Source organism: Arachis hypogaea, chromosome 5, assembly GCF_003086295.3.
Source record: "Arachis hypogaea cultivar Tifrunner chromosome 5, arahy.Tifrunner.gnm2.J5K5, whole genome shotgun sequence".
NCBI lineage: Eukaryota > Viridiplantae > Streptophyta > Magnoliopsida > Fabales > Fabaceae > Arachis > Arachis hypogaea.
The window spans coordinates 39478652-39505545 of NC_092040.1; the positions used below are offsets into that span (position 1 = coordinate 39478652).

General features: G+C 33.0%; 3 protein-coding genes across 4 annotated transcripts; 2 read left to right on the forward strand and 1 right to left on the reverse strand.

The window, feature by feature from the left end:
- Window positions 1-2489: 2489 nt before the first annotated feature.
- LOC112801367 (uncharacterized) lies at window positions 2490-5661 on the forward strand. Of its 2 annotated transcripts, XM_025844043.2 has the most exons (4): window positions 2525-2810; window positions 3016-3161; window positions 4124-4338; window positions 5175-5661. In XM_025844043.2, the coding sequence occupies exons 3-4, from the start codon at window positions 4159-4161 to the stop codon at window positions 5346-5348; spliced, it is 354 nt and encodes a 117-aa protein (XP_025699828.1). In that variant the 5' UTR covers window positions 2525-2810; window positions 3016-3161; window positions 4124-4158; the 3' UTR covers window positions 5349-5661. The 2 variants fall into 2 exon arrangements, with proteins under 2 accessions (XP_025699830.1, XP_025699828.1); XM_025844045.2 differs by lacking the exon at window positions 3016-3161 and having other exon boundaries at window positions 2490-2810.
- A 513-nt stretch (window positions 5662-6174) lies between these two features.
- LOC112801366 (gluconokinase) lies at window positions 6175-8782 on the reverse strand. The gene is made up of 4 exons (XM_025844042.3): window positions 8609-8782; window positions 8478-8520; window positions 7175-7254; window positions 6175-6670 (listed from the first exon to the last, which is right to left on the reverse strand). Exons 1-4 carry the CDS (start codon window positions 8661-8663, stop codon window positions 6231-6233), a joined length of 618 nt encoding a protein of 205 aa, XP_025699827.1. The 5' UTR covers window positions 8664-8782; the 3' UTR covers window positions 6175-6230.
- A 4253-nt stretch (window positions 8783-13035) lies between these two features.
- On the forward strand, window positions 13036-13878 carry LOC140184903 (uncharacterized). Its single transcript, XM_072238102.1, has one exon. It carries the CDS (start codon window positions 13036-13038, stop codon window positions 13876-13878), a length of 843 nt encoding a protein of 280 aa, XP_072094203.1.
- Window positions 13879-26894: the final 13016 nt, after the last annotated feature.

A 26894-nucleotide genomic window follows, 5' to 3' on the forward strand; every position in this document is an offset into this window, starting at 1 on the left:
AAAATTGTTAAAACAAGGCTTCAGAGTAAAATTACAGATGAATTTTTTGCAGATAATTTAGTCATTTATATTGAGAAAGAAATTGTAGCTATTTTTGGTACAGATTCAATAATAGATAACTTTGAATCAAGAAAAAACGTCGAGCTCAATTGTCTATGTAAGTTGCAAATTTTAATTAATTTCAGCTCTAATAATATTATTAATTTTTTCATTGCATAAATTATGGTTGTGCTTTAAATTATTTACATGAAGCATAATACATTTTTTAATAATTTTGTAGAAAATGTTTAAAAAGGGATTGAATAGTATTTGAATATTCTAAAAGCAAGTATGGAACGATCTATATAATATTTAAAATTAGTTTTGAAATATTTGTGTTTAATTATTATACATATATGTTAAGTTATTTTGTAAAAAGTAAATTCCAAGTCTTAGTTGTTATTTTTAATTAAAATTAGAATTAATCTCTACATACAAGTCTTTTTGCTATTCAAGTCTTACAAGTCTTGAAATTCACTTATTCCTAAAATGCGCCTCTTATGGCACGTATGTTTCACGCTCCTCCTTAACAGATTTTTTAATCAACGCGCGCACGTTCTTCTTCTTCTTCTTCTTCTTCTTCTTCTTCTTCTTCTTCTTCTTCTTCTTCTTCTTCGTTAATTTTCTTTTTCGTTATCGTCATCATCAACACCACCTCTTCTTCCTCCTCTTCCTCCTCCTCCTCCTTTTTTTCATTGGATTTTATTCTCTTCCTTTATTTTTCTCTTTCTCCTCCATCATCAGTCATCTCGTTGTTGAATATAATGAATAATTCAAGTTCAGATTGTCAATTGAACCAGAACGAAATTGATTATTTTTTTAATCTAATCAAGTGGATGAGGTGTGGTTCAATTCAGAAGAAAAAAATGCAGCATTAGAAGAAACATTTTTCTGTATTTGTAGCAAATTTAGGTGTAACACGAAGATATTTGGGTGTAAAACGAATATATTTAGGTATATTTTGATTCTGATAAGTTCTGCATAATTCAGAACTCTTCCTCTTCCTCATTCTCATCTTCTGCTGTTTCTTCTTTTTTTTCATCATCATCACCATCTTCTTCTTTTTTTTTTCTTATTCATATTTTCTTTTTTGTTTTACCTTCTCAAGTTTCTTCTTGTTTTACTCTTTTAACAAGAATAAAAACAAAAAAATCAAATAAAGAAGAAGAAAAAACACATAATGCTGCAAAATTACTTGGAAGATGATGAACTTACATTCATTTAATTAAAAGAAAGAAAGAAATAAGGAAAAGAAGAAGAAGAAGAAGAAAAATGAGCAATAGAGAAAACATTTTTCTGAAAAAAAAATGCTATTTGTACACTAAAATCAGCTACTAAAATCAGTCACCAATGTATTTGTGTATAAATTCATGTGTGCTTTAATTTATTTTCAATGTATATTTGTATTTCAGTATGTATTTTATACTAGTGGCTGACTTTGGTGGTTGATTTTAGTGTACACGTAGCATAACTCATTTCTGTATTTGTAGAAAATTTGGGTGTAAAACGAAGATATTTTGGGCATTTTTATTCTGATAAGTTCTGCATAATTCAGAACTCTTCCTCTTCCTCTTCCTCATCTTCTCTTGCTTCTTCTTTTTCATCTTCTTATTTCATATTCTCATAATTTTTTTTGGGAGGAAAAAATCAAACAAAGAAAAAAATACATAATGTTGCAAAATCAAAAGAAGAACGTGGAGAAACACGACAATGAAAATGAAACACGCGAAAAAAAAGGAGGAGAAACACAAAGAAAAAGGAGAAGAAGAAGAAAGAAGAGGAGGATGAAGAGAAACGCAAAGAAAAAATGACAATTGTAGTTTTCATAGAGGAAGAAGAAGAGTCTTCGTAATGGTAAATGAGCGCTTTGAAAACATAATGCGCCTGTTAACATGCTTTTGTCGGTAGGGATGGAAGTGAGCCGAGCCGAGCTTGACTCAAGCTCGGCTCACCAAAATTGAGCTTGGCTCACGGGCTCAGCTCATTAACAATCGAACCTATTTCTTAAGCTCAAGCTCGACTCACCGAAAGCTCACAAGCTGGCTCAAATAATAGAAATATAAATACAAAATCTATATTTTATATAAATAAATTGTAACTTATATATTTTAAAAAATATTTAAAAAGAACAATTTTATATATTATTTATGTCTTACATCAAAATTATATGTAATAAATAAATATAAAATTTTAAATAATTAAAATCATTAATATATATAATTATATATTACTATTTCATAAGTATATATATAATATTAAATGTATAGACTAAATGTATATAGAATACATATATATAATCGAGCCAGCTCACGAACTAATGAGTTGAGCTTATCCAAACTCAAGCTCAGCTCGTTTAATTTATGAGCTCAATTTCAGGCTCAAACTTGATTCACCAGCTCACAAGCTTAGCTTATCGAGCTATTAAGGAGCCGAGCTCGAACTGGTAACTTCTATTAGATTTGGCCAACTTATAAGATTTATAAATAAATAAAAAAAACAAAAAAAAATATTAGCCCCTTCGCCCCTGACTGCAACCCCCACCTGCTCCACCTCCAAACTACTCTCCGTCAGCCAGAGGGTGTTGCACCGCCGGCGTCTCCTTCGTCGCGGTCCTCTTCTCCTTGGCATCTCCCTCTCCGTGCTCACACTCAAGAACGTCACTCTTCTACATCTCACGAACGTCGCTGAGTTGTCACCCAAAAATCGCCGTTGGCCTCGCCTCTTGTCTTCGCCGAATGACATCTCTGCTTGCTTCTTCAGCGTCGTCGACGGTAAGTTCCTCATCCTCGCCTCTGGTCTTTGTTTGTCCTTGTCCTCGTTCCTAAGTCCTTTGGCCTCGTTCCTGAGTCCCTGCTGTTTTAATTTGGTTCAATGATTTCCTTCGCTTAAATAAATTATTCTGCTAGTGTTGAATAAAACTATGTAAATCAAAATAATATGACTTGTCATTATTCTCATATATTGATACATGTTCAGGAGGGCAAATTTTCTTATCATATATCTTCTAACTAATTAACTCAAAGCATAAAGGGATAAAGGGCGCGTGCCCAGGTGAAGAAATCGGCTGTGGCTCCGTGAACGACAAGCGGTGGCCGCGGTAACCGGAGGTGGCGGTTCCCTTGGTCTGTACTCTCCGTCTCTCTCTTCCCGTACCTTTTGCTTTTTTGTTGGTATTAAAAGGGATAAGTAAAGAAGCCGTTGTTGAACTTAGTTTTAGGATTTGGATTACCAGAATTGTGCTGATCTTTGCAATGAAATGGTAGAGCTGAACCTAGACTTGATGAAGTGAAGATGATTATTTGTGTGTGTGAATTGAAACTAATTAATTAATTATGAGTTAATGGTTAGAGTCTGCTCCATAATGTGTCATCATATTTGATTAAATGCTTCCATTTTGCTTCTTTTTTATATGATCACTTGATTTGGTTTGATTCACCTATTTATTACCACTTTGAGCTGAATAATAATAATAATAATAGCAACAACAATAATAATAATAATAATATATTATTATTAATAATAATATTGTTATTAATTGATTTGAATATCGGTGCAGATGACATAGATACCAAGAAACTTATCTTCTGATTAGGAGCCTCAACATTTTGATTCATTTTCTTGGTTTGGAACATTTATATGTATCAATTCACCCATATAACCTCAAAGTAAACTTTACTCTGTTATGTATTTGATAAAATATAAACTTATAAGGGGCCTTCTTGGTTCAGGGATTAGGGATACTGACAAGGATGATTAGGGCAGTTGCCAGTTTCATGCAGTAATATTCCCAGATTGAGAAGTTGCCTTAGTTTTCGAAAAAACAAGTAACTTTGAGAATAGCAAATTTTAAAAACATATAATATTGCTGCTGCTCACTCAAAACTAAATGTAATAAATAAATGCTTTTGGATAGTTATGTTTTTAATTGATGCATCAGTATGAAGTTTAAAAGAATGAAAATTCTTCCCAAACAGATTTTTATGTGCTTGTCAAGCATAAATCCAAAGTTGATTGTAGTTCTATAGGGTATTCCATTCTCAAACTGAGTACTAGAATATATGAGACTTTTTTGGTGTGTTTCAAGGTTTGGAATTTTAACACAAGAACTTAGAGCCAAGGATGTCTCTTCGTATAAAGGCTGTGGTAGATAAGTTTGTTCAAGAGTTGAAAGAAGCATTAGATGCTGATATTCAAGATAGGATCATGAAGGAGAGAGAGATGCAAAGTTATATTGAAGAGCGTGAGCGTGAAGTAGCGGAGCGTGAAGCTGCATGGAAGGCTGAACTTTCTCGTCGTGAGGTATCCATTTCTCTAAAATTTATAATGTTTGTAGTGGGTTTTGCTACAAATCAATCTCATGATTAATCATGTATCCTTGTATGATCATATGGATATATTTAAAATGTTAAAGAAATTAGAGAAAGGAGAAAGCAGTAGCAATCTAGCAATGCTAGTGTCAATTGACTTTTGATGATTATCCAATCATTTGATGGATAACCTGATTTTTGTTTAGATGAATGCTTTGAATTTGGATATCACTAAGTATCCCTTTATCCTGTAGTCATGCATGACCATTGACCAAGAAATGATTGTATGAATTCCAATTCTGATGTCTAGATGAACGCTTGACAAAGTGAGATGTAGCAGTTTAATTTAAAGTTGATGGTATTGAAGATTTGATATAAGTGAAATTTTAATGAACTTTCCTGAAACCATAGAGACAAAGTAATGTGGCTTTTAGGTACTAGGCATTATCAGAGCAAATTATTTGACTAATCAGTTAAAGTTGGCAAGTATCACTGAAACAGTGGCTTCATGGTTGATTTATAAGATGCTTAGCTGCTGCAACTTTCTGCAAAATTAGTTCTCCTTAGACTAGGACATTATACTTTTGAGACACATATAGTTAGGACAACCCTTATCTAATATTTTTTTCTGATATCATGTTTTACACATTCAAAGGTACCACTTTTCATTGTTCTGTAATGATCTGGGGCATTTTGTGAGTTACCAGCATTTTGACGGGGATAAAAAGATGGAAATTGACTGAAGAGAACTTTTTGGCATTATAACAATATTTTCTTTTATGATACTGCTGGTTTACAAAAATTTACACCGTTACTTTTTTGTTTCAGGCAGAGATTGCGCGTCAAGAGGCAAGGCTGAAGATGGAAAGAGACAACCTTGAGAAAGAAAAAAGTGTCTTAATGGGAACTGCCTCAAATCAAGATAACCAAGATGGAGCTCTTGAAATTACAGTGAGCGGCGAAAAGTACCGATGCCTTAGATTCTCCAAGGCAAAGAAATGATGCTTGATGCTCTGCTTAGCAGACCAGAATGGGAAAAAAAGTACGTTTTTCACTCCTCACCTCCGAAAGAGAGGGTTAGTCCAGCTAAGAGACTAACATGCAATTCCATGTCAAGTTGTGGTTTATTTGTTCATTATTCATTGCTCAATTTGGAAAGTCATTGTTTGGTCCATATTTTTTCATCTGTAAATTTTTAGTATTACAGTTTCACATTGATGAGTTGGTACTTTTTGTAGTGAAAATATATGGTTTCAGTTACGTTAAGGACAACTTTGCCGAGTTAAATACAAAATTTTTATTGTTATCCGGACAATTGTTACGACTTCTGCATTAAAAATATGTAGCTTATGTTTTCTTAATCTTAACATAGAATTGAACATAATTTAAATAATTATATTACTTTCCACTTGATTTTATAGTGGAGCAGCATGTTTTTAAAATATGCAACAAGAATTTTTATCAGATAGTAGGAGTATTTGCTGTATTCTAAATTAAATTAAGATTAAGAATTTGTGTCCGAATGGTGGAGTATCTTGTCAGTTCTAACATAAATTGATATTTATTTTATATGCATTATTATGTAGAGGATTTTGTTTTTTTATAGTTTAGTTATTTGTTCATGTAGCAAATTCTCTCTTATTGATTTAACTCTTATTGTTCTGGGAGTTGCATTAATTTATGAATGATGATAGGAAATGATTGCATCATATTTTAAAATATGTTAACCATCCGGAAAAATTAGGCTTAATTATATGATTCACTAGCCAATTCAAATGAAACAATCCTAGGATAATTCATATCCTACTTTTGTTTGAATAATACTTAATGATGAAACCTGATTTAATCATTAGTATTATTTATTATTATAGATAACTTCTAGTTTCAACATTGTGATGAATGAAAAGAGTCCTGAAATTGGAAAATGCTTATAATAATGGTTTTGACAATGGATTGAGGACTTAAAGTGGCATCAACCCTAAGTATTCCCTCAGATTCATCAATCTTAAGCAAATCCAACTGAGATTGCAAAAGAGATGCCGGCATGTAATGTGTCCCTTCCGCAGCTCTTTTTTTTAATCGAACACTTAGCACCTCAGCAGGAGCTTCCAACAGTACAAAGCTAACAGCACTTGTTTCATAACTTCCCAATTTGTAATCAGGGTCACTTGATCTTAATGTTTCTCTATATTGCTTCTTCAATGCAGAACACCCAAGAATCACACTATTTCCGTTAACTATGTGTTCTTTTGTGGCATCTCTTAGTGATTCAAGCCATGGCATCCTGTCTTCATCAGTGAGTGGGATTCCCTTGCCCATCTTTTCTGTAATATTTAGAAAAAATAAAATAGGGGAGAGAAAAATTAATAGAAATGTTATTTCAGCATTGCTAAAAGCTGTCTATATAGTTGGTAAAAGCTGTCTATATAGTTGGTAACTATGTAAATAATTTGTAATTTTAGCTTAAAAGGAATTGAACTTCTAAAAAGGTTTGTGACTTTTCAAGGAGGAATTTTTGAGAGTAAAAGAACTTTGTAACTTCTAAATGAATTTTTTGTTACTATCAATGCAGTGAAAGCTCTGCTATGTTTCACAAGGAAACTTTAGCAAAGAGAGAATGTATGTATCCTACATTTTTATTATACTCCATAAAAATTGTTAGACAACTTTTGAGTTATTAAAATAATAAAACCTAAAAAAGTAAAAGAACAACATAAACAAATAACGAAAGAAACAAGACAGATAGAAACAAGTTCTTTATTTCAGGATAATATCACCCAAAGATGCATTGCATTTGTACAATTGTGCATGTATGCTCATATACCCACCTTTGTTTGATTCAGAATGAAAATCATCAGCATCAAGATACTTATATTTCATCTCTTTTCCCAGCATCTGTCCTACTGTGCTGTTGAGTAGATTTTCAATTGATTGATAAGTTTTTGAAAAGAAAATAGTTAACCAATCAGTTTCATTCATCAGCTCAAAAAGTTAACTAGAATAAAGATAGAACTATCCAACATATCATTATCAAGGCGTTAATCCAGAGAAATTGTTCAGCAGACTAGCAATTAGCAGAGCCATATTCTAGAATTATTATAGTGGACTTCTTGTATCCCTTCTTTTCTATAGAGATATCAGGTGTTCTTTTATTTTATTTTATTTTATTTTAATCGGCAGCTGAGGTTCGAACTTGACACTCGGTTAAGAAATGTAGAGCCATTTATACTCAACCACTGTATTTTGATAGCTGTGGTTGCGGGTTTATGGTTTAGGATTTAGGACAAATGACTAATGTTTTAGACTTTTAGTACATCAACACAAAGGAAAATTTGAATCTAAAACATATTACTTGAATATTTTACAATTAGACCCTTCCTAGTAGCTAAAGAACAAAGAGTTTATGAAATCATCATATGTGGATCAAGCTACGTTCCACTGCATGTCAATCACTTCTAATTAGTTTCATGCTCTTCATTCATGTTACCCCCGACTCTCGGGTCCCGCACCAGAACGGCCTCTGACTCGGATATCCGGGGTTGGCCCCACTCCCTTTCTCTAGAAGGCCGAATCGGTCTCCACATATTCTAACCGATATTTGAATTCAAATACCTCCTACCTTAGTTAAATAAAATAAGATGAGATAACTTCCATTAGCTATATAAAAAGGAGCTAGAGGCCCCTAATCATTCAGTTCATCCTTTATACCTCTTAGATCCATTATGAATTGGACGTCAGAATGTCTTTCAGATAATCCGGTGACCGCCCCGACTCGCCGATCCATCTCACAACTCGTACCAGAGACTTCTAGTACAATTCATATCCTTTAATGTTGTTTCTAAGCCTTTCATTTTCATATCTAAGCCAACGTTTCGTTCTATAATAACACAAAATGTCCAATTTTGTGTAACTGACTATGTATCGTACTCATAAACAATTTTGAGTAACTCCCGGCCAAGTTTTGGTTGGAGTGAATGGGGCAACCAAAAATTCAATGACGATATATGTGTGGGTTAATTTAAGATACAATACAAACTAAGTACACTTATCCTTACTTTATCTTAATTCTGAAATCAATTTTTTTTTAATAGGAGACAATAGAGGCTTTGGTTATTGGATGGATGGACTTACGTTTTTCCGGCACCGCTGACACCCATGATTACGATAACTTCACCTGCCAAATCACATGATATATATATAAGCAAAGATTAACATCTATACTTTACATGGAAATTGAATTCTTATATACAAAATGAATTCACCTTTTTTCTTTGGAGCCATATCTAATGTAGGTACCTCTCTGTCTGATGAAGGCATGAAAAATCAAGTCGAGAATCAAGAACGATATATATTTATATATATTGACTTCTAGAAGAATATAGGGAGCGAGACTTGACAAAACTCATCGCATAAGGATAAAAATAATGAGCCAAATGAAGTAATAATGATAGAAACTGAACAATAAATGTTGCAGCTATCACGTGACTCAGCTCCAACAAAGCAATTGAGGTTAAGCTCTTAAGGTCAGTTTGGCTAAATAACTTAAATAAGTTTTTTTTTTAAAAAAAGAACTTAAAGTATAAGATTTTTATTAATAGTAGTTGTTGAGCCTAGTTTGATTTTGGGTTGATTAATGATGACAAACATTTAATTGAGTTGAAAAGCCTAATATTGTTTAATGTGTGTTTTATTGTGGCAGGCTCATTAATTCTCTCACAGACAAGCAATGCTACTTGTTTATTCCTTTGATGTTCCAAGAAAATGCACAAGCCCAATACTTCATCCTTATTACACCGTTCAGCAAAAATCAAAGGCTATGCATTTGGCAAAAGAAAAATGGCAGCTATCTACATCACAAGCAAAACAAGACAGTTGGAAAACAAAGGAAGCAACAACACAGCAAGGACAGGTGTGGCTCTGCAAAAGTAAGAAAGGACACAAAGGCACACCCCACTAACCCAAGGACAATAGCAGAGCAACTTTTTGTTGGTGGTTGAGCAAAACACAAATATACAGAAACAAGGAGCAGCTCCTCGTATGGCAGAGATCATGGAGTAGGATGCAAAAGAAGAGCATGCCAAGGAAGAAAGAAACTCCAAGGACAGCAGAGGTAGTGGTGGAGCTCCTCAGACAACAGGGGAAGTGGAGCAGGTTGAAGAAAGGACTGCATGCCATCAAGGACCACTCCAACGGGCAGCAAGGAAAAACAAAGAGGATGAAGCTACAATGAAGCCAAATAAAGATATATAACAAGCTTCAATCCAACATATGGAGTCAAGAAAGAGAGCACACATATTCAGAGCACCATCTCTAACATAGAGCTGGAATCTCTTTCTTCTACTCAAGCTTAATTCTGATCTTATGTTATGGTTGTCTTGCGTTATTTTCTGTTTTGAGAAAATGCATTTATGTGAGATTCAAAAGCCAAGAGAGAAAAGACAAGAGTGATGCAAAATAGCCACTGTTTTTCTGATGTAATTTTGGTGTATGAACTAGGATTAGTTCCCCTTGCCAAGTTGGGTTAGCACTTGGTGAGAATTGAATCTGTGAAGATTTTTCTTCCAAGTTGGGATAGCACTTTGGGGTTGCTAAGCTTTGGTGAAGAAAGCTTAGGGGTAGATACTAGTTGGATTAGGAATTAATTCAATAGTATTGGTGTATGTAATCTGAGAATTATAGTGAAAATTTCACCATAGTTTGTGGTGGAGACTGGACGTAGGATTCATGGCACTGAGAATCCGAACCAGGATACATGCTGGTCTCTTTCTCCTCTTCTTTGCTCTTTTAATGTTCTGCGTATGAGACAATTTTAAATAATCTCCTACAACTCGAGCAACAGCAAAACAGAGTTTGAAATTTTAAGTTTTAAACTAACTTGATTCAACCCCCTTCTCAAGTTCAACTAGAATCATCAATTGGTATTCAGAGCCTGGTCTCAAGAAGGCAAGCTTCACAGCTTGGAGTAAAGATCCATGGCCAACAACATGAATCCCAACATCGTGGCTTTCACTCTCATTGAAGGGCAGTCCAACAATAGACCTCCCTACTTCAATGGCACCAACTACTCTTACTGGAAAGAGAGAATGAGAATCTTCGTGCAGTCGATCGACTACAACATCTGGAAGATCATTCTCAACGGCCCAGACGTTCCTACCAAACAGAATGCTGATGGAAAAGTTGTGGCAAAGGAGGACAACGAATGGACAGATGAAGAAAAGAAGAAGGTTGAACTCAATGCCAAGGCAATCAACCTGATGCACTGTGCAATCAGTTTTGAAGAGTTCAGAAAAGTGTCAAGGTGTAAAACAGCAAAAGAAATCTGGGATAAACTCAGACTCACTCATGAAGGCACTAAGCAAGTGAGGGAAACCAGAATCGACATGTTAATGAAGGAGTATGAAATGTTCAATATGAAGGAAGATGAGAGCATCGATCAAATGTTTGAAAGGTTCTCGATAATCATCAACAATCTGGACGCCATGGGAAGAAGCTACTCTGAAGAAACCTTGGTAAGAAAGATTCTGAGGAGTCTTACTAAGAAATGGGAAGTGAAAAGCACAGCCATCTCTGAAAGGAATGATTTGATCAAAATCACCTATGATGAGCTGAGAGGCAAGCTGCTAGCTTATGAAACCACTCACATGTCTCAAGACAAAGATGACAAAAAGAAAAGTATAGCACTAAAATCAAGAATGACAGCCCAAGGAGAAGAATCTGATGACAGTTTCTCAGATGAAGAAATGGTGCTCTTTGCAAGAAAAATGAGAAGACTACTGAGATATAAAAACAAAGGCAAAGGAAGCTCTTCATCCAAAGATGTCAAGAAAGATCAAGTCAAGTTCACATGCCATCACTGCAAGGAGCCTGGTCACTTCAAGTCAGATTGCCCTCAACTTAAGAAAGGCAAAAAATCCAAGAAAAACAAAAAGAAGGTGATGATGGCAACATGGGAGGACTTGGAGAACGACACCAGCTCAGAAAGCTCAGATCAAAAAGCTCAAATATGTCTGATGACAGATCATAATGACGATGAAGATGAGGTAGATCTCTCTGACTTATCTATTGATGAACTGCACTACATTATCAAAGACATTTCTGTGAACTCTAAGAAACTATTGAATAAGTATGCTAAATGTAAGAAAGAAAATGAGGCTTTGAGGATAGAAAATGATCATCTTTTGAAAAAGGTTAAGGCAAATGAAACTAATAATGAAAAATTTTTAAAAGAAGAAAACATTGCCTTGCGAACTGAATTATAAAAATTCAAACTCAAGCATGAAGTTACTGCCTCCACTGATTTGATTTCTGAAAACAAAAAGCTGAATGAACAAATAAAAGGTTTGAACGAAGACTTAGCAAAGTTTGTTCAAGGTTCTCAAAATCTGAACAAACAGCTTGCTTGTCAAAGGTTTGGGTCTGAAAAATCTGGAATTGGTTTCCTAGAGGGAAGTAAATCAGTTTTCAAACCAAACTTTCAAAAATCTGAATCTTCCTCTTCCAAGTTTTTCAAACCAAAAGGATTCAGCAAACCCCAAAAATCAGTGGGCAAAAATCAGTACTACAAGTGCAATAGAAATGGTCATGATCCTCCTCGATGTTTCATCTTTCTTAGGTCTTTTGGTAATGATAGTAAGTTATATAAAGTTGTTCATGATTTTAATGCTCTTGGGCAACCAAGAAGATTTCACATCAAAGGATCCAAATGGATTTGGATATCTAAGGTTAGTTGAAGAACATGCAGGTTTGCCTTACATCCAAAATGAAAAAGGACATGTGGTATCTTGATAGTGGATGTTCAAGGCATATGACCGGAAGGGATGCTTTCTTCATTAAACTCTACAAGTATGATGGAGGATTTGTCACTTTTGGAGATAATGGTAAGGGTAAAATAATTGCCATTGGTAAGGTTGGTAAAGATTTTTCTACTTGCATAGATAGTGTCTTTTTAGTTGATGGGTTAAAGTATAATCAATTGAGCATAAGTCAATTGTGTGACCTTGGATATGTTGTAACCTTTAGGAAATCTGATTGTAGAGTCATAAATGAGAGAACAGAGGCTGTTTTATTTGTTGCCAAAAGAAGTGATAATGTTTATGGTATCACTCTAGATGATCTAAAAGTTCAAAATGTAACATGTTTCTCTCCAATGGAATCTGAAAAATGGATGTGACATAAGAGGTTAGGACATGCTAGCATGTTCCAAATCTCTAAGCTTGTAAAGAGAGGCTTAGTTAGAGGACTTCCTAATATAAAGTTTGATAAGGACATCATTTGTGATGCTTGTCAAATGGGTAAACAAATTAAAACCTCTTTTAAACCCAAGGAAGATGTCTCTACTAAGAAACCATTGGAGTTGTTGCATCTTGATCTGTTTGGACCAACTAGGACTCAAAGTCTTGGAGGAAAGAGTTATGGCATGGTAATTGTGGATGACTATACTAGATTCGGCTGGGTGTTCTTTCTTGCTCATAAACATGAGGCCTTTTCTGTTTTTGAAAAATTCAGCAAAAAGATTCAAAATGAAAAATGTTTTAGAATTGTTTCAATTAGAAGTGATCATGGAAAGGAATTTGAAAATCAGTTCTTTGAATCTTTTTGTGATGAACAAGGCATATCACATAACTTCTCTTGTCCAAGAACACCTCAACAAAATGGTGTTGTGGAAAGAAGAAATAGAAGTTTACAAGAAATGGCTAGAGCTATGTTATGTGAATATGAAATTCCCAAGTTCTTATGGGCTGAAGCTATAAATACAGGTTGCTATGTTTTAAATAGAACCCTCATTAGGAAGTTTTTGAAGAAAACCCCATATGAACTTTGGAAAGGGCATCCTCCCAATCTTAGTTATTTTCATGTGTTTGGATGCAAGTGTTTCATTTTGAATATCAAAGAAAATTTAGGAAAATTCGATCCTAAAACACATGAAGGGATTTTTCTTGGTTATTCCACAAATAGCAAGGCCTATAGAGTTTATAACAAGAACTCCAAAACTGTTGAGGAAACCATGCATGTCACATTTTGTGAGACTAACATTGTTCCTAGTGTTTGCATAGATGATAGTCCAGGTTTCGAAGCTGAATTACCCGAGAACAATGAGCCAGTTCAACAAAATTCAAGTTCTCAAGAAGATGCACCTGCTAGCAACGAAAATTCCAATTCTGCAGAAGACAATTTGGAATTATCTTCTATTGCTGCAGAAAATACTGATGCAGACGCCATTGTTGATCAAGAGGAACCTGAATCCTCAAACCAGTCAAGAAGACCAAGAGAATGGAGGTTTCTAAAAAACTATCCTGAAAAGTTCATAATAGAAAATCCATCCACTGGCAGGACTACCCGTTCATCTTTGAAAAGAGCCGAATCCAACAACATTGCTCTCTTATCAAAGACTGAACCTCAAAACATCCAAGAAGCTCTTGCTGATCCTTCATGGGTGCTAGCTATGAAGGAAGAATTGCAGCAATTTGAGAAAAACCAGGTCTGGTCATTAGTGCCTTATCCAAATGGAAAGAAAGTCATCGGCACTAAATAGATTTTCAGAAACAAATTGGGCGAAGATGGATCCATAGTCCGAAACAAAGCTAGATTGGTCGCTCAAGAATATGATCAAGAGGAAGGGATTGATTTCGATGAATCCTTTGCACCTGTAGCTCGAATGGAAGCCATCAGACTGCTTCTTGCATATGCTGCTCATTGTGGTTTCAAGCTATTCCAAATGGACGTAAAGTGTGCTTTCCTCAATGATATAATAGATAGAGAGGTTTATGTGGCTCAACCACCTGGGTTTGAAAAAAAAAAACTTTTCCTAACCATGTTTTCAAACTAGCCAAAGCCTTGTATGGTTTAAGACAAGCTCCTAGAGCTTGGTATGAGAGGGTTAGCTCATTTTTATTGAAAAATAACTTTCAAAGAGGAGCCACTGACACCACTTTATTTATTAGGAACTATCATGATCATTTTATTCTTGTGCAAGTTTATGTTGATGATATCATATTTGGTTCGACTAATGAAAATTTGTGTGCAGATTTTGCTAAGCTAATGACCAATGAATTTGATATGAACATGATGGGAGAGCTCAACTTCTTTCTCGGCTTGCAAATCAAACAAACTACAGAAGGCATATTCATTCATCAAGAAAAATATGCTAAGGAACTTGTCAAGAAGTTTGGGCTGGACTGTGCTAAGCCAATGGGAACCCCCATGCATCCTAATATCAAGCTTGATAAGGATGAACATAGTAGAGATGTTAATGAGACACACTATAGAGGGATGATTGGATCCTTGATATACCTTACTTCCTCAAGGCCTGATATCATCCAAAGTGTTGGAGTTTGCTCACGGTTTCAATCAAAGCCTAAGGAGTCCCATCTCTCAGCTGTCAAAAGGATCATCCGATATGTGCTTGGTACCACTAACTATGGTTTATGGTTTCCTAAGACTGATTCTTTTCAATTAGTGGGTTTCTGTGATGCAGATTTTGCTGGAGACAGGATTGATAGAAGAAGCACCAGTGGCATGTGCTGCTTTCTTGGGAAATCCCTCATTGTTTGGTCTAGCAAGAAGCAAGCTACTGTGACACTTTCAACAGCCGAAGCTGAGTATATTGCAGCCTCCTCTTGTTGTTCTCAATTACTATGGTTGAAAACTCAACTAGCTGACTATAAACTACAAGTATCTAATATTCCATTATTTTGTGACAACATGAGTACTATTAACATTTCCAAAAATCCTGTTTTGCACTCAAGAACAAAGCACATTGAAGTTCATTTTCATTCTATTAGAGAATATGTGCAAAATGGAAATTTAGATATTCAGTTTGTTAATTCTGAAAGTCAGCTAGCAGATATTTTCACCAAACCACTGATAGAAGAGAGGTTCTGTAAGTTGCGAACTGAACTAGGCATTCTTACTTCATCTTTGTTTTCTTAATGTTTCTGATAATGAGATCTTTTATGTTTTATCTCATAAATCGCGGTGAGATTTTTTTGGCAGATGATGAGTAACCTTTGGTATCATACCTGAACTTAATACATGATGGACATCTAGTGCAGAAGGTGTATCTTGGACTATGGGCTGTTCTTTACTGAAATTTTTTAAAGATTTTGATGAATAAGCCAGTGGATTTTCAATCTCTTTGGGCCTCAATATTTTGATATCGCTCGGCTAACTTCATTTTTTTGGGGTCTCAAATTTTTGGCAATTACTATTTGGTTCAGTTGGGCCTTATTTTAAATGTTTATATGGTTTGGACTTTACCACAAGGTTGCTTTTTCATTTACATTTGTTTTAAAATTCATTTTGTTTGTTTTTATCTGAAACGTACGAAGGTACAGCTGTAACTTTCAATGTTTTCCCAAAACCACTTTAAAGTTTTCATTTTTATCTGTTTTCAAGATGCAACTTTTGTACTCTCCCACACTTATATTAACTCCCCACTATATGCATCCTCTCACACTACTCCCTCCACTCTTTCATATTCTCCAACCCAGTGTTCTATAAATATGGCTCGAAAGAAGAGAGCTGCTCGTAGAGGCTCTCACAGTGGCACTCACCGTTCTGATCACACACACTCATCTCCGTCACTATCACCTACTCATTCCTCTCCTCCATCACCACAAAACCCTTCTCCTGACATGGCTCGCACTAAGACCACCGCTCGCCGACCTGGCGTTGCTCCTCGTCCTTCACCTCCTCCTCCTCCAACCACATCTCAACCCAGCTCCTCCAAACCCAGCTCTTCCAGAGGAAAGAGGCCTCTTCACGAAGACGAAGAGACTCGCCCCACTCAGAGTCACCATACTCGCGGTACAGTTATTGACTTCCCTCTTCGTTCTGTGTCTGAACCTAAGCTGTCAAACCCCATTGCCTACAAGTCTTTCTATGCTGATTTTCCCCATGAGTCTTTTGATCGTCGCCGTTATCAATCTCTCATGAACTATTTGTTTTTCTACAAAGATGTTTACGAGCGTAAACTCTGTCCCTCGAAGCTTGTCAATCTTGACAAATTCCGTAGGAAAGGCCTGAACTTTACCCCATTGTTTGCATATCAAGGTTGGACATCCATATTGTCCATCAAAGAGAAAGTTTACCCTGATTTGGTAAAACAGTTCTATAGCAACATGTCCTACAAAGAAGGGAGAATCACCTCTTTTGTTAAAGGCAAAGTGATCATTCTTGACAAATATCACCTAGGCAAAAGCCCTAGATTACCAGGACCGAGGCCCTGATGTCTACACCTCTGGTAAGTGGGACGATACGCTCAATGTTTCATACTTTGATGCCCTAAGCACTGTCTGCATCAATATCCCTCTCTTAGAAGGTAACACTCCTACTCATAAGTCTCTTGGTCCAGTCCGTGCCCAGTTGCACAGGATTGTAAACCATATCATCTTGCCTCAGAGCGGTTCTTTTCAATGCGTCTCATTTTGTGACACACTGGTTTTGTATGCATTACTTTCAAAAACTCCTATTTCTTTTGCTTACTTGCTTGTGAGACACATGCATGCGTGTATCAGTACCAAAAATGCTTTACCTTATGGCATGCTTCTTACAAAAATTTTTCAATATTACAATGTTGATTTTGGGGCTGAAATTGCAAAAGATTGTAACTCATATATCAAAGGGGGTGATGCAGTAAAGAAATCAGCTCCCAGGTGTCGCCAAACTGATGACAGCACTGATGTTCCATCTGTTGATGAGGATCCTCAGATTCCCCCTTCCACCTCCACTACAATCAAGACCATGACACGCATTCTGAAGAATGTCCTTGAAGAATTCCTCAATCTGACAGACCTTCTTCTCCATCATGGTGCTGAGCGCAAAAGGAATCAAGTTTTGGAGGAAAATGCTCTCAAAAGGACTAAGGGAAGGATTCGGATTCTGAGAGACTTTGTGGAGGACATCGAGGTTGGCCTCACAACTTCTGACAATGAGGGGGAGGATGACGGAACCTCTGATGAATCCAACTCTGATGCCTAGCTTCTTGTTATCTCATCTGCGACTATGACTTGTTTTTGTTTTGAACTTGTTTATTTTATTTTTGTGGGATGACTGTAACAGACTTAAACTACTCTGCTACTTAAACTATATGCACCAGCCACTAACAAATTTTGTGCAGATTTTTCCTTTCCTCCCTTGATGACAAAAGGGGGAGAAAAGAAAGGGAATGTTAGTTTTGGCTTAGGGGTTAATAGTGATAGTTAAGAACAATGATGCTTTGTGTTGCTAAGTAACTTATTAATTCATGTGTATCATGCCTAGTGTTAATTGCTCTGTGTTATTATTACTGTGATATATTGCTTGGAAATTTTGGTCCTGGCTGTTTGTTAAGATTTGTTCAGGTAAAGATGTAAGCCATGATCAAGGGGGAGTAATACTGGTATTGAGGGGGAGCTACTCACAATCCGAATGTCATCAAAGGGAAGTGTTCGTAACTCTTTCAAATTAAGTCTTTAATTTCCCTATTTTATCATGTTTGTCATCAAGGGGGAGATTGTTGAGCCTAGTTTGATTTTGGGTTGATTAATGATGATAAACATTTAATTGGGTTGAAAAGCCCAATATTGTTTAATGTGTGTTTTATTGTGGCAGGCCCATTAATTCTCTCACAGACAAGCAATGCTACTTGTTTATTCCTTTGATGTTCCAAGAAAATGCACAAGCCCAACACTTCATCTTTATTACACTGTTCAGCAAAAATCAAAGGCTATGCATTTGGCAAAAGAAAAAGGGCAGCTGTCTACATCACAAGCAAAACAAGACAGTTGGAAAACAAAGGAAGCAACAACACAGCAAGGACAGGTGTGGCTCTGTAAAAGCAAGAAAGGACACAAAGGCACACCCCACTAACCCAAGGACAATAGCAGAGCAACATTTTGTTGGTGGTTGAGCAAAACACAAATATGCAGAAACAAGGAGCAGCTCCTCGTATGGCAGAGATCATGGAGCAGGATGCAAAAGAAGAGCATGCCAAGGAAAAAAGAAACTCCAAGGACAGTAGAGGTAGTGGTGGAGCTCCTCAGACAGCAGGGGAAGTGGAGCAGGTTGAAGAAAGGACTGCATGCCATCAAGGACCACTCCAACGGGCAGCAAGGAAAAACAAAGAGGATGAAGCTACAATGAAGCCAAATGAAGATATATAACAAGCTTCAATCCAACATATGGAGTCAAGAAAGAGAGCACACATATTCAGAGCACCATCTCTAACATAGACTGGAATCTCTTTCTTCTACTCAAGCTTAATTCTGATCTTATGTTATGGTTGTCTTGCGTTATTTTCTGTTTTGAGAAAAAGGTATTTATGTGAGATTCAAAAGCCAAGAGAGAAAAGGCAAGAGTGATGCAAAATAGCCACTGTTTTTCTGATGTAATTTTGGTGTATGAACTAGGATTAGTTCCCCTTGTCAAGTTGGGTTAGCACTTGGTGAGAATTGAATCTGTGAAGATTTCCCTTCCAAGTTGGGATAGCACTTTGGGGTTGCTAAGCTTTGGTGAAGAAAGCTTAGGGGTAGATACTAGTTAGATTAGGAATTAATTCAATAGTATTGGTGTATGTAATCTGAGAATTATAGTGAAAATTCCACCATGGTTTGTGGTGGAGACTGGACGTAGGATTCATGGCACTGAGAATCCGAACCAGGATACATGCTGGCCTCTTTCTCCTCTTCTTTGCTCTTTTAATGTTCTGCGTATGAGACAATTTTAAATAATCTCCTGCAACTCGAGCAACAGCAAAACAGAGTTTGAAACTTTAAGTTTTAAACTAACTTGATTCAACCCCCCTTCTCAAGTTCAACTAGAATCATCAGTAGTTTATTAATAAGTTATTTTGTGTTTGGATTTTTAACTATAGAAATACTTATTTTAAAGTTGTAGCGTTTAATAACTAAAAAAATACAATTTTTTTAATATAAGAGAATGAATATTAAAATAACAATGATAACAAATACTTTCCATTATTAAAGGTTGATTTTACATAACCAAATCACTAAGATTACAATCGATCAGGCAATTGATTCTTTATTTGTTCTCTAATTAGTTCCATTTTTCTAGCACTTTCAGCATTCGGTTCTTCCGACGTAATATCATTAGAAACTGGTTCTTCTACTTCACCTTCACCTTCACCCATAAGATCAAAATTTTCATAGAATTCTTCAAATTGTTCATCGCTTGTGTCATTCCGTCGAATAAAATTGTGTAAAGCCATACAAGCACCAATAATTCTAACTTGTGTGTCTAAGAAAAACGATGACATGGCACCTAAGATTTTCCATCTTGCTTTACAACATCCAAATGAGCGTTCAATTGTATATTTAAGGCTAGAATGATAATAGTTGAATACTTCATTTCTTCCTCTTGCTCTGGGACCCAATCTAAAATGCGAAAGATGGTATCTGTGACCTTTATAAGGACCTAAGAACCCCATAAAACACGGATAGCCAGAACCTACCAAGTAGTACTTATCTAGCAAAAATTTAGTGCACCATAAAATCAGTTAATAAAAGTAAAGAGTTTAATCTTATATAAATAATATCAGTCTCATATGCTAACCTTTAGGAGGAAGAGGAAAATGAAGACTTTGTCTACGCACAGCTTGATTGAAAATTTTAGTATCGTGTGCAGATCCCTCCCAACCTGCCCATACAAATGTGAAACACATATTAAAATCACATACTGCCATCATATTTGTAGTTGTAATCCCCTTTCTACCAATGTATGGAATTTTCTTGTTGGCAGGAACAACAACAGGTATATGAGTTCCATCTATTGTACCAATGTAATTTTTAAAATATGGATAATATTTTTTAGCATTTTTAATTTTCACTGGAGTATCTGTGAATTGTGGATTAGTTGGTTGAATAATATGTTGAGCAAGCTTGCAAACAGCATCCGATACACAATGAAATTGTCTAGAAATAGTTTCTCCTGAATGTTGGAATCTCTCTTCTGCATTACATATTGAACCTGGTTGTCCAATGATATATAAAGATATACCTACTTGTTCATGAATTCCAATCCCTTTTGTTGTCTTCAGATTGTAAGTACTTTGTAAAACATCACAGAGATGAAGGAATACAAGCTTTTTCATCCTAAATTGCTGGTAGCAACGAAAACAAATAGGATGCCCATTTAAAAGTTCATTTACCCAACCACTTCCTGTCAATCTTGAAGTTCTTCGTGGATTTTTCACAACGTACTTTAGAAAATAATCAACACAAGTTGCGATTGTTATTAAAGTCATTGTCTTCTTCTTACGTTTGGCTGCAACCTTTTGTTTGTTTTTAAATTCTTCGTCTGACACATTTGTATTTGACATCAAACTTTCAGTTGACAAACTTTCAGTTGACAAACTTTCAGTTGAGCTGTTAGATATCCTGTTATACAAATATTTTAAACTAATATCAAATAAACACTAGTTCACATATTAAATATAAAATAGCAAACAAACATAGAAAATAATAAAAAAATATAATCATAGAAAATATTTTTTGAACAACACATAAATATATTAAAAAGAGACATTTTAGCAAAAAATACTTTAAGAATCAGACACATCTGCTAAACTATGAGTCTTCAACCAACCAAGTTGTAAGGCAGATTCTTCTAGCCCCATAAAAATCTCTCTATTCGACCTTTTTGTCATTAGTCTTGTAGCTATAAAGAATATATCACTCCCCACTTCTAGCCCAGGTAATTGTTTGAGAACAGCTAAACAAGTAGATATACTTGGTACGTTATTTCTATGAGCTATTTCGTTGGTCTTTTCTTCTTCAAACACATTAATTATACGTTCTAGTTGAGTTGAAAGTTGAGAGGCTCCAAACTCTTTTCCAACCTTTCTTCTCTTTTGTCTCATTGCATTAGGAGGCGTTGATTCATCATTTAACTCATCTTCTAAACCTTCTTCTTCATTACCATTATCTTTGTCATGATATCTATCGTTATAACTATCATTTATATCTTCAGAAGGTGCCCATGCACCTACACCAGTAGCTACAACATCTTCAAAAAGAAACTCCATTTCATCAAGATGTTTTGGACTTTCCTCTCTAAAGTTTGTCACATCAGAATTTTCCTATGAGATGATAAAATGACAATTAAAAATCTCTCGATAAAATTGATATTTTTGAAATAGTTTTAAAAAATGTAACATACCTGAATCTTAGCATCCCACCAATCATCACTTGCTTGTATGGTCTTCTTAATAGGATCTCAACCAAAACCGGTCTCTTTTCCTTTTAGTTTAGCCCGTAGTCCCCATTCTCTTTTCATAGCCTCCCACTTGTTTTTAAATTGTTTAGACTCATAATTTAAACCAGTCTCTTTCAAAAATTTTGCTTTTAAATTTGTCCAACCAACTTTGTTAAAATGTGTTCCAAGTCTATTTCCAGCCATCATCTCTTCTTTACATATTTTGATGAAAATAACAGTATTTCGTTCATTCCAGTCAGCTTTAAATTTTCTTCCAGACTTGCCACTTTCATGAATTTGTTGGGGAAGAACATAAAAAAAGAAAATTATAAAACTAATTATAAAAATAATAGCAAGTTGTATAAAAATAAAATCACATATAAAAAATAAAATTAAAATCACATATAAAAAAATTAAAACTGAGATCTCATAGCATACACAATGTTCAATACAAATTTAATAATGAAAATAGAATGATAAAATAATAAAAAAATACCTGAAAAGAATATATGTTGGTTCAGATGGAATAGAAGATGGTGGTGAAGGGTCAATACTTCCAGCAGCAGCAGATGAATCATTACCTGAAAATGGTGGTAGAGGGCCAACACTTCCAGTTGATGGAACATTGCGTGAAGATGATGGTGGAAAGTCAATACTTCTAGAAGATAGAACCTTGTGTGAAAATGGTGGTAGAGAGCCAGTATTTTCAGCAGAATCAAGAATGAAAGTAGATTTTTTTTGTTTTGGAATCAATTTTTTTTCACGGAAGTGATAAAATGACTTATTGAAAAGGAGATAAGTCATTTATTTTTACTTCTTCCAAAAGCTGCAAATTAACTTTTCGGGAAGTTAAAAGCTCTTCTTTAAAATTGTGCCAAACACGCTTATCGTAACTTTTCATAATTCAAAAGTAAAAAAAAAAAAGTAGCTTTTGTCACTTCCCAAACGGGCTCTAAGTCCTAGCTATATATCTATCTATTCTATTATTATTATGGTGAATTCTATGATATAGAAAGAAAGATTCTTCTACATGTGTATGTTTGTGTTGTCTAAAAAGTAGTGTGGCAAGTATTTAGAAAGAGAGTAATTGAAGAGATAAGATTTGACATATTGTAATTGAAGAGATAAGATTTGACATATTGCAAGTAAGATGTAGTATATTTTGACTTATGTAACATGTAAATGATATATTGATTAAATAGACTAATTATATTATGTTAATTAATTATTAAAGATAATATTGGACCTTGTATGATTTTTTTATTTTTGGACTTTTTGAATGTACTCTCTCTCTCCAAAAATATTAACTTTACCCACAAAAATTTATTAATATTTATTTATTTTAATATATACCTTTTTTCTTTTTTGATGACTTAGATATATTCAGTTTCACAAATATAAAAATGTATTTACATATTTTAACCAACAAAAAAACATATAACTTTATGTATTTACATACATTTAAATTAACGGTAATATTTATATATATTTAATTTAAATATTATATCAATATATCTATCAATATTACTCTGGGTACATATAGATATTTATAAAAAAATATTATTCAAACACCACATATTCTTGACATCTTATAAAAATAGTTTGTTATTATTAATTATTGAGGAATGCTAGGGGCAGCAATTTTAGTGTTTTGTAACCATCAATTGGCCATCAATAGTATTTTTAATGATGTGAGATTACATCTAATGGTGGGAGCCACTCATTTTTATTTTGATGGTTAAGTGTTGGCCAAAAACAAAAAAGTTGCTGGTTCTTTAGATTTTTTCTTAATTATTTATATATTTAAATTTTTTAATTAATAAAACAAAAAAAATTATATTTAATTATTTAAAAAATATTAATGTCAAAATAGTATTTGTAATACTGCCATTTTTATAGTGTAGAAAGAGAGAATGTATATTTTGGGAGAGTTAATTTTTTTTAAGAATGAAAATTGTAATAAGAAATTTTGTTTTTTGTTATAAAGGGAAATTAAAAATAAATTTAATTTTAATGTAGTGTTAGTATAAAATAATTTTATATTTACATCTAATGACGTAACACTGCATTAACAAAAATAATTACTTTTTATAGACAGTGTGAATTGTCATCTAAAAGACCAAATATAATTACACGACTGTGTAAAACACATTTTACACTGTCAATACATCAAAATTAAACTCACTAAAAATATGTGCACCCAAAATGTGTATAACACCAGACATATAGAAAAACATAGTAGACACCAAGAAAAATATAAGAAAACATAGTTATTTTTCGGTATTATGTAGACAATATCTTGTTATTTTGTTTTCATTAAAATATCTATTTACAGTTGTTTATAAAAAATAATTAAAAATTTTTTAAATACTAAAAAAAGAAAAAAATTTAATAATTAATATTTCAAAAAAATTGTCTAAAATACTTCAAGTTATTATTGAAATATTTTAGATGTAACCTATTATTTATAATTAAATTATTAATTTTTTTACCATGAATAAATTATGTTATTAAGTGAATATTTAATATTTATTATTTTATTAAATGAAAAAAATATGACTGAACAGATTTAACAAAATTATATGATTAATTTCTCTTTGAGAGCATAAAAGTGTGTTGAAGAAAGATGATAATTTTTCTAATATATATTATACATTCATTAATTTAATTTAAAATAAATATTAATAAATTTTTGTGTGTAAAAATTAATTTTTCAGATGATATTTATTATGTAAATAAAAATAATTAATTAAATTTTCTTTTTCAAGTAACATGAGTTGGAAAAAAATTATTAACTTAGATGAAAAATTAATAAAAAAGAAAAATTATAACTAATGAATGATTATACTATAAAATATTATTAAGAATAAGATTATTGACAGTATTAGAATAAAAATAATATATGAAAAGACTAAACTAATATTTTTAAAAACCCAAAAATACATCTTTTATGACAAAAAATAAGTGTAAATTTTTCATAAAAAAATCAATCAACACCTACATCTAACAGAAAAAATTAATTAAGACCCAAACCAAAAAATAATTCAAATAACCTCCAAATCCATAAGATATTATATTTATTATTTTAATTTTTCATAAACAAAATTAATTAAGACCCAATTTCAGAAAAAAAAATTTGGCCTGACCCAAAAACTTAAATCCATTCAAGAAAAAAAAAAAAAAACTAGCCCATCATTAACATTGATAATTAATAACTAATCTACTTTACATCATTCAATAAAGATGAAATTAATCCATTGCAGTAGGATCCACATTCTGCACCAACCTCAGTTTTTGTCTTCCACTATAGCTTTAGTTATACTCTCTCTAGACACTTGTTTTATTAGAAAAATAACAACAAATTTCTACATATATAGAAAGAATCTCTCTTCTACATAATAGAATTCACCTTTTTATAATAATAAATAATATTGTATTTTCACTCAAATTTTAAATATGTTTCTGAGACATATTCAAAGACATAATCTAGATTGTCATCATATTCTTCTAATGGTTTAAAAAAAGAAGACTTGGCAATTTCTAATCATTTTACAAGATACTTTACATCTTTTTTTTTACATTTATTTGCATAATGTTCTTGTTCTTGACAAAACCAACATTTGTAATTTTTTTTTGACATTATTTATTTTTTGGTTTATTATTGGTTTTTTCTTCCTTTATTTGGGTAATATTTTTTTTTGAATTAGTGATGTTTTATTTTTGGTCATTTTTATTATGACTATAATTTTAAATATTTTTTTATCTTAACAATATATATTAGTTATTTTTTCAAACTTTTTACTAGTAGATTTTTGCATAAAATTAAATACGATTTTGATTTTTATAATTTAATCTAAAAATCAAAATTGTCTCCAAAATTTTTTTTGCATACGAATTCATCATTTGGATAAAAAATACTTTTGTGTTGCTCCCAATAACATTGCTCCCACAAGAACACATCATCATCATCTTTTTCGAACAAAAAAAAAAAAGAACTTGGGTACAACTACCGATGACTGTTCCACACTTTGCGATTGTGTCACTATTATTGGATCAATCTATTTCTGATGTTACACCTGAACTTGAGAATGTAATTGTTATGGTTAAAATTTATTATCATTTTATTTCTACAAATACGAGTAAAGATCTTGAATTCATAATTTAATTTATTTTATTAAAATTTATTATCATTTTATTTAATTTAATAATTATTTTATGAGTAATATATTATTTTATTTTTAATATTTTTCATTCTATTTAACTAATATTTTAAAATTGTCTCAATATTGTTTTACGTCAATTTTATTAACATATCACTAACAATAAGACAAAATTGAAACGATTTTAAAACATTAGAAATTTAAATAGGACAATTTAAACATTAAGAATAACTTTAATACATATTCTCCTATGATACATAGATACTGACAAAACATGCGGACACATGAATTTTAAAATCTTATAAGATAGGGTACACACATTTATATAAAATATAAAATATTTTTTGGATGAATTGTAATGATATTTTGATATTTCATTGATATTAAAATATAAATTAAATTTTAATATCTTTTTAATTATATAAAATATTTAAAATATTTTTTGTTTTAATAAATAGTAATATATACTATCTATAAACTCATTTCAATAATACATATTAAGAATAAGACCAAATATATTGACACGTGATGATATTTAGGTGTGTTCAAACGTATTTGAAATTTTTTTTTTATTTTTTATTAAGATACAATGAGACACGCGAGTTGGATGAGTATCCATAAGTGTCATGTCTAAAATATATTTGACACACATAACTCATCAAAGGACTAAATTTTTATAGTGGTCCTTCGTATTTATGATTTTTATCATTTTAATCATTCAGATTTAAAATTCATTATACCAGTCATCGAGATTCAATTTCAAGTACCATATTGGTCTTGGACACTTTCCAACGTTGAATCAACCAATGAAATACCAAGCTAATTGTGACTTGACACACTAGATACATGACTAAACAGCGTCTTTTCATTTTAGCTCTTAAATAAGGTAAAAAATGGTTGTTTTGGAGAATGAAGGGAGATATAACAATTTGTACATCATATAAACTTTTATTCGTTTTTAATTTTTGTGTTATTTAAATGTCAAAACGAAACGACGTTATATAGCCATATGTCCAACGTGACAAGTCAGAGCCAATTCAGCACTTAGTTTATTGATTTAGTACTAAAAAAAGTCTAAAAATCAATATGGTGCCGAAAACTAAATCTCAAAGACCAATATAAATAATTTTAAATTTAAAATACTAAAATAGTAAAAATTATGAATTTGAAAAACCACTTTAAAGATTTAGTTCTTACC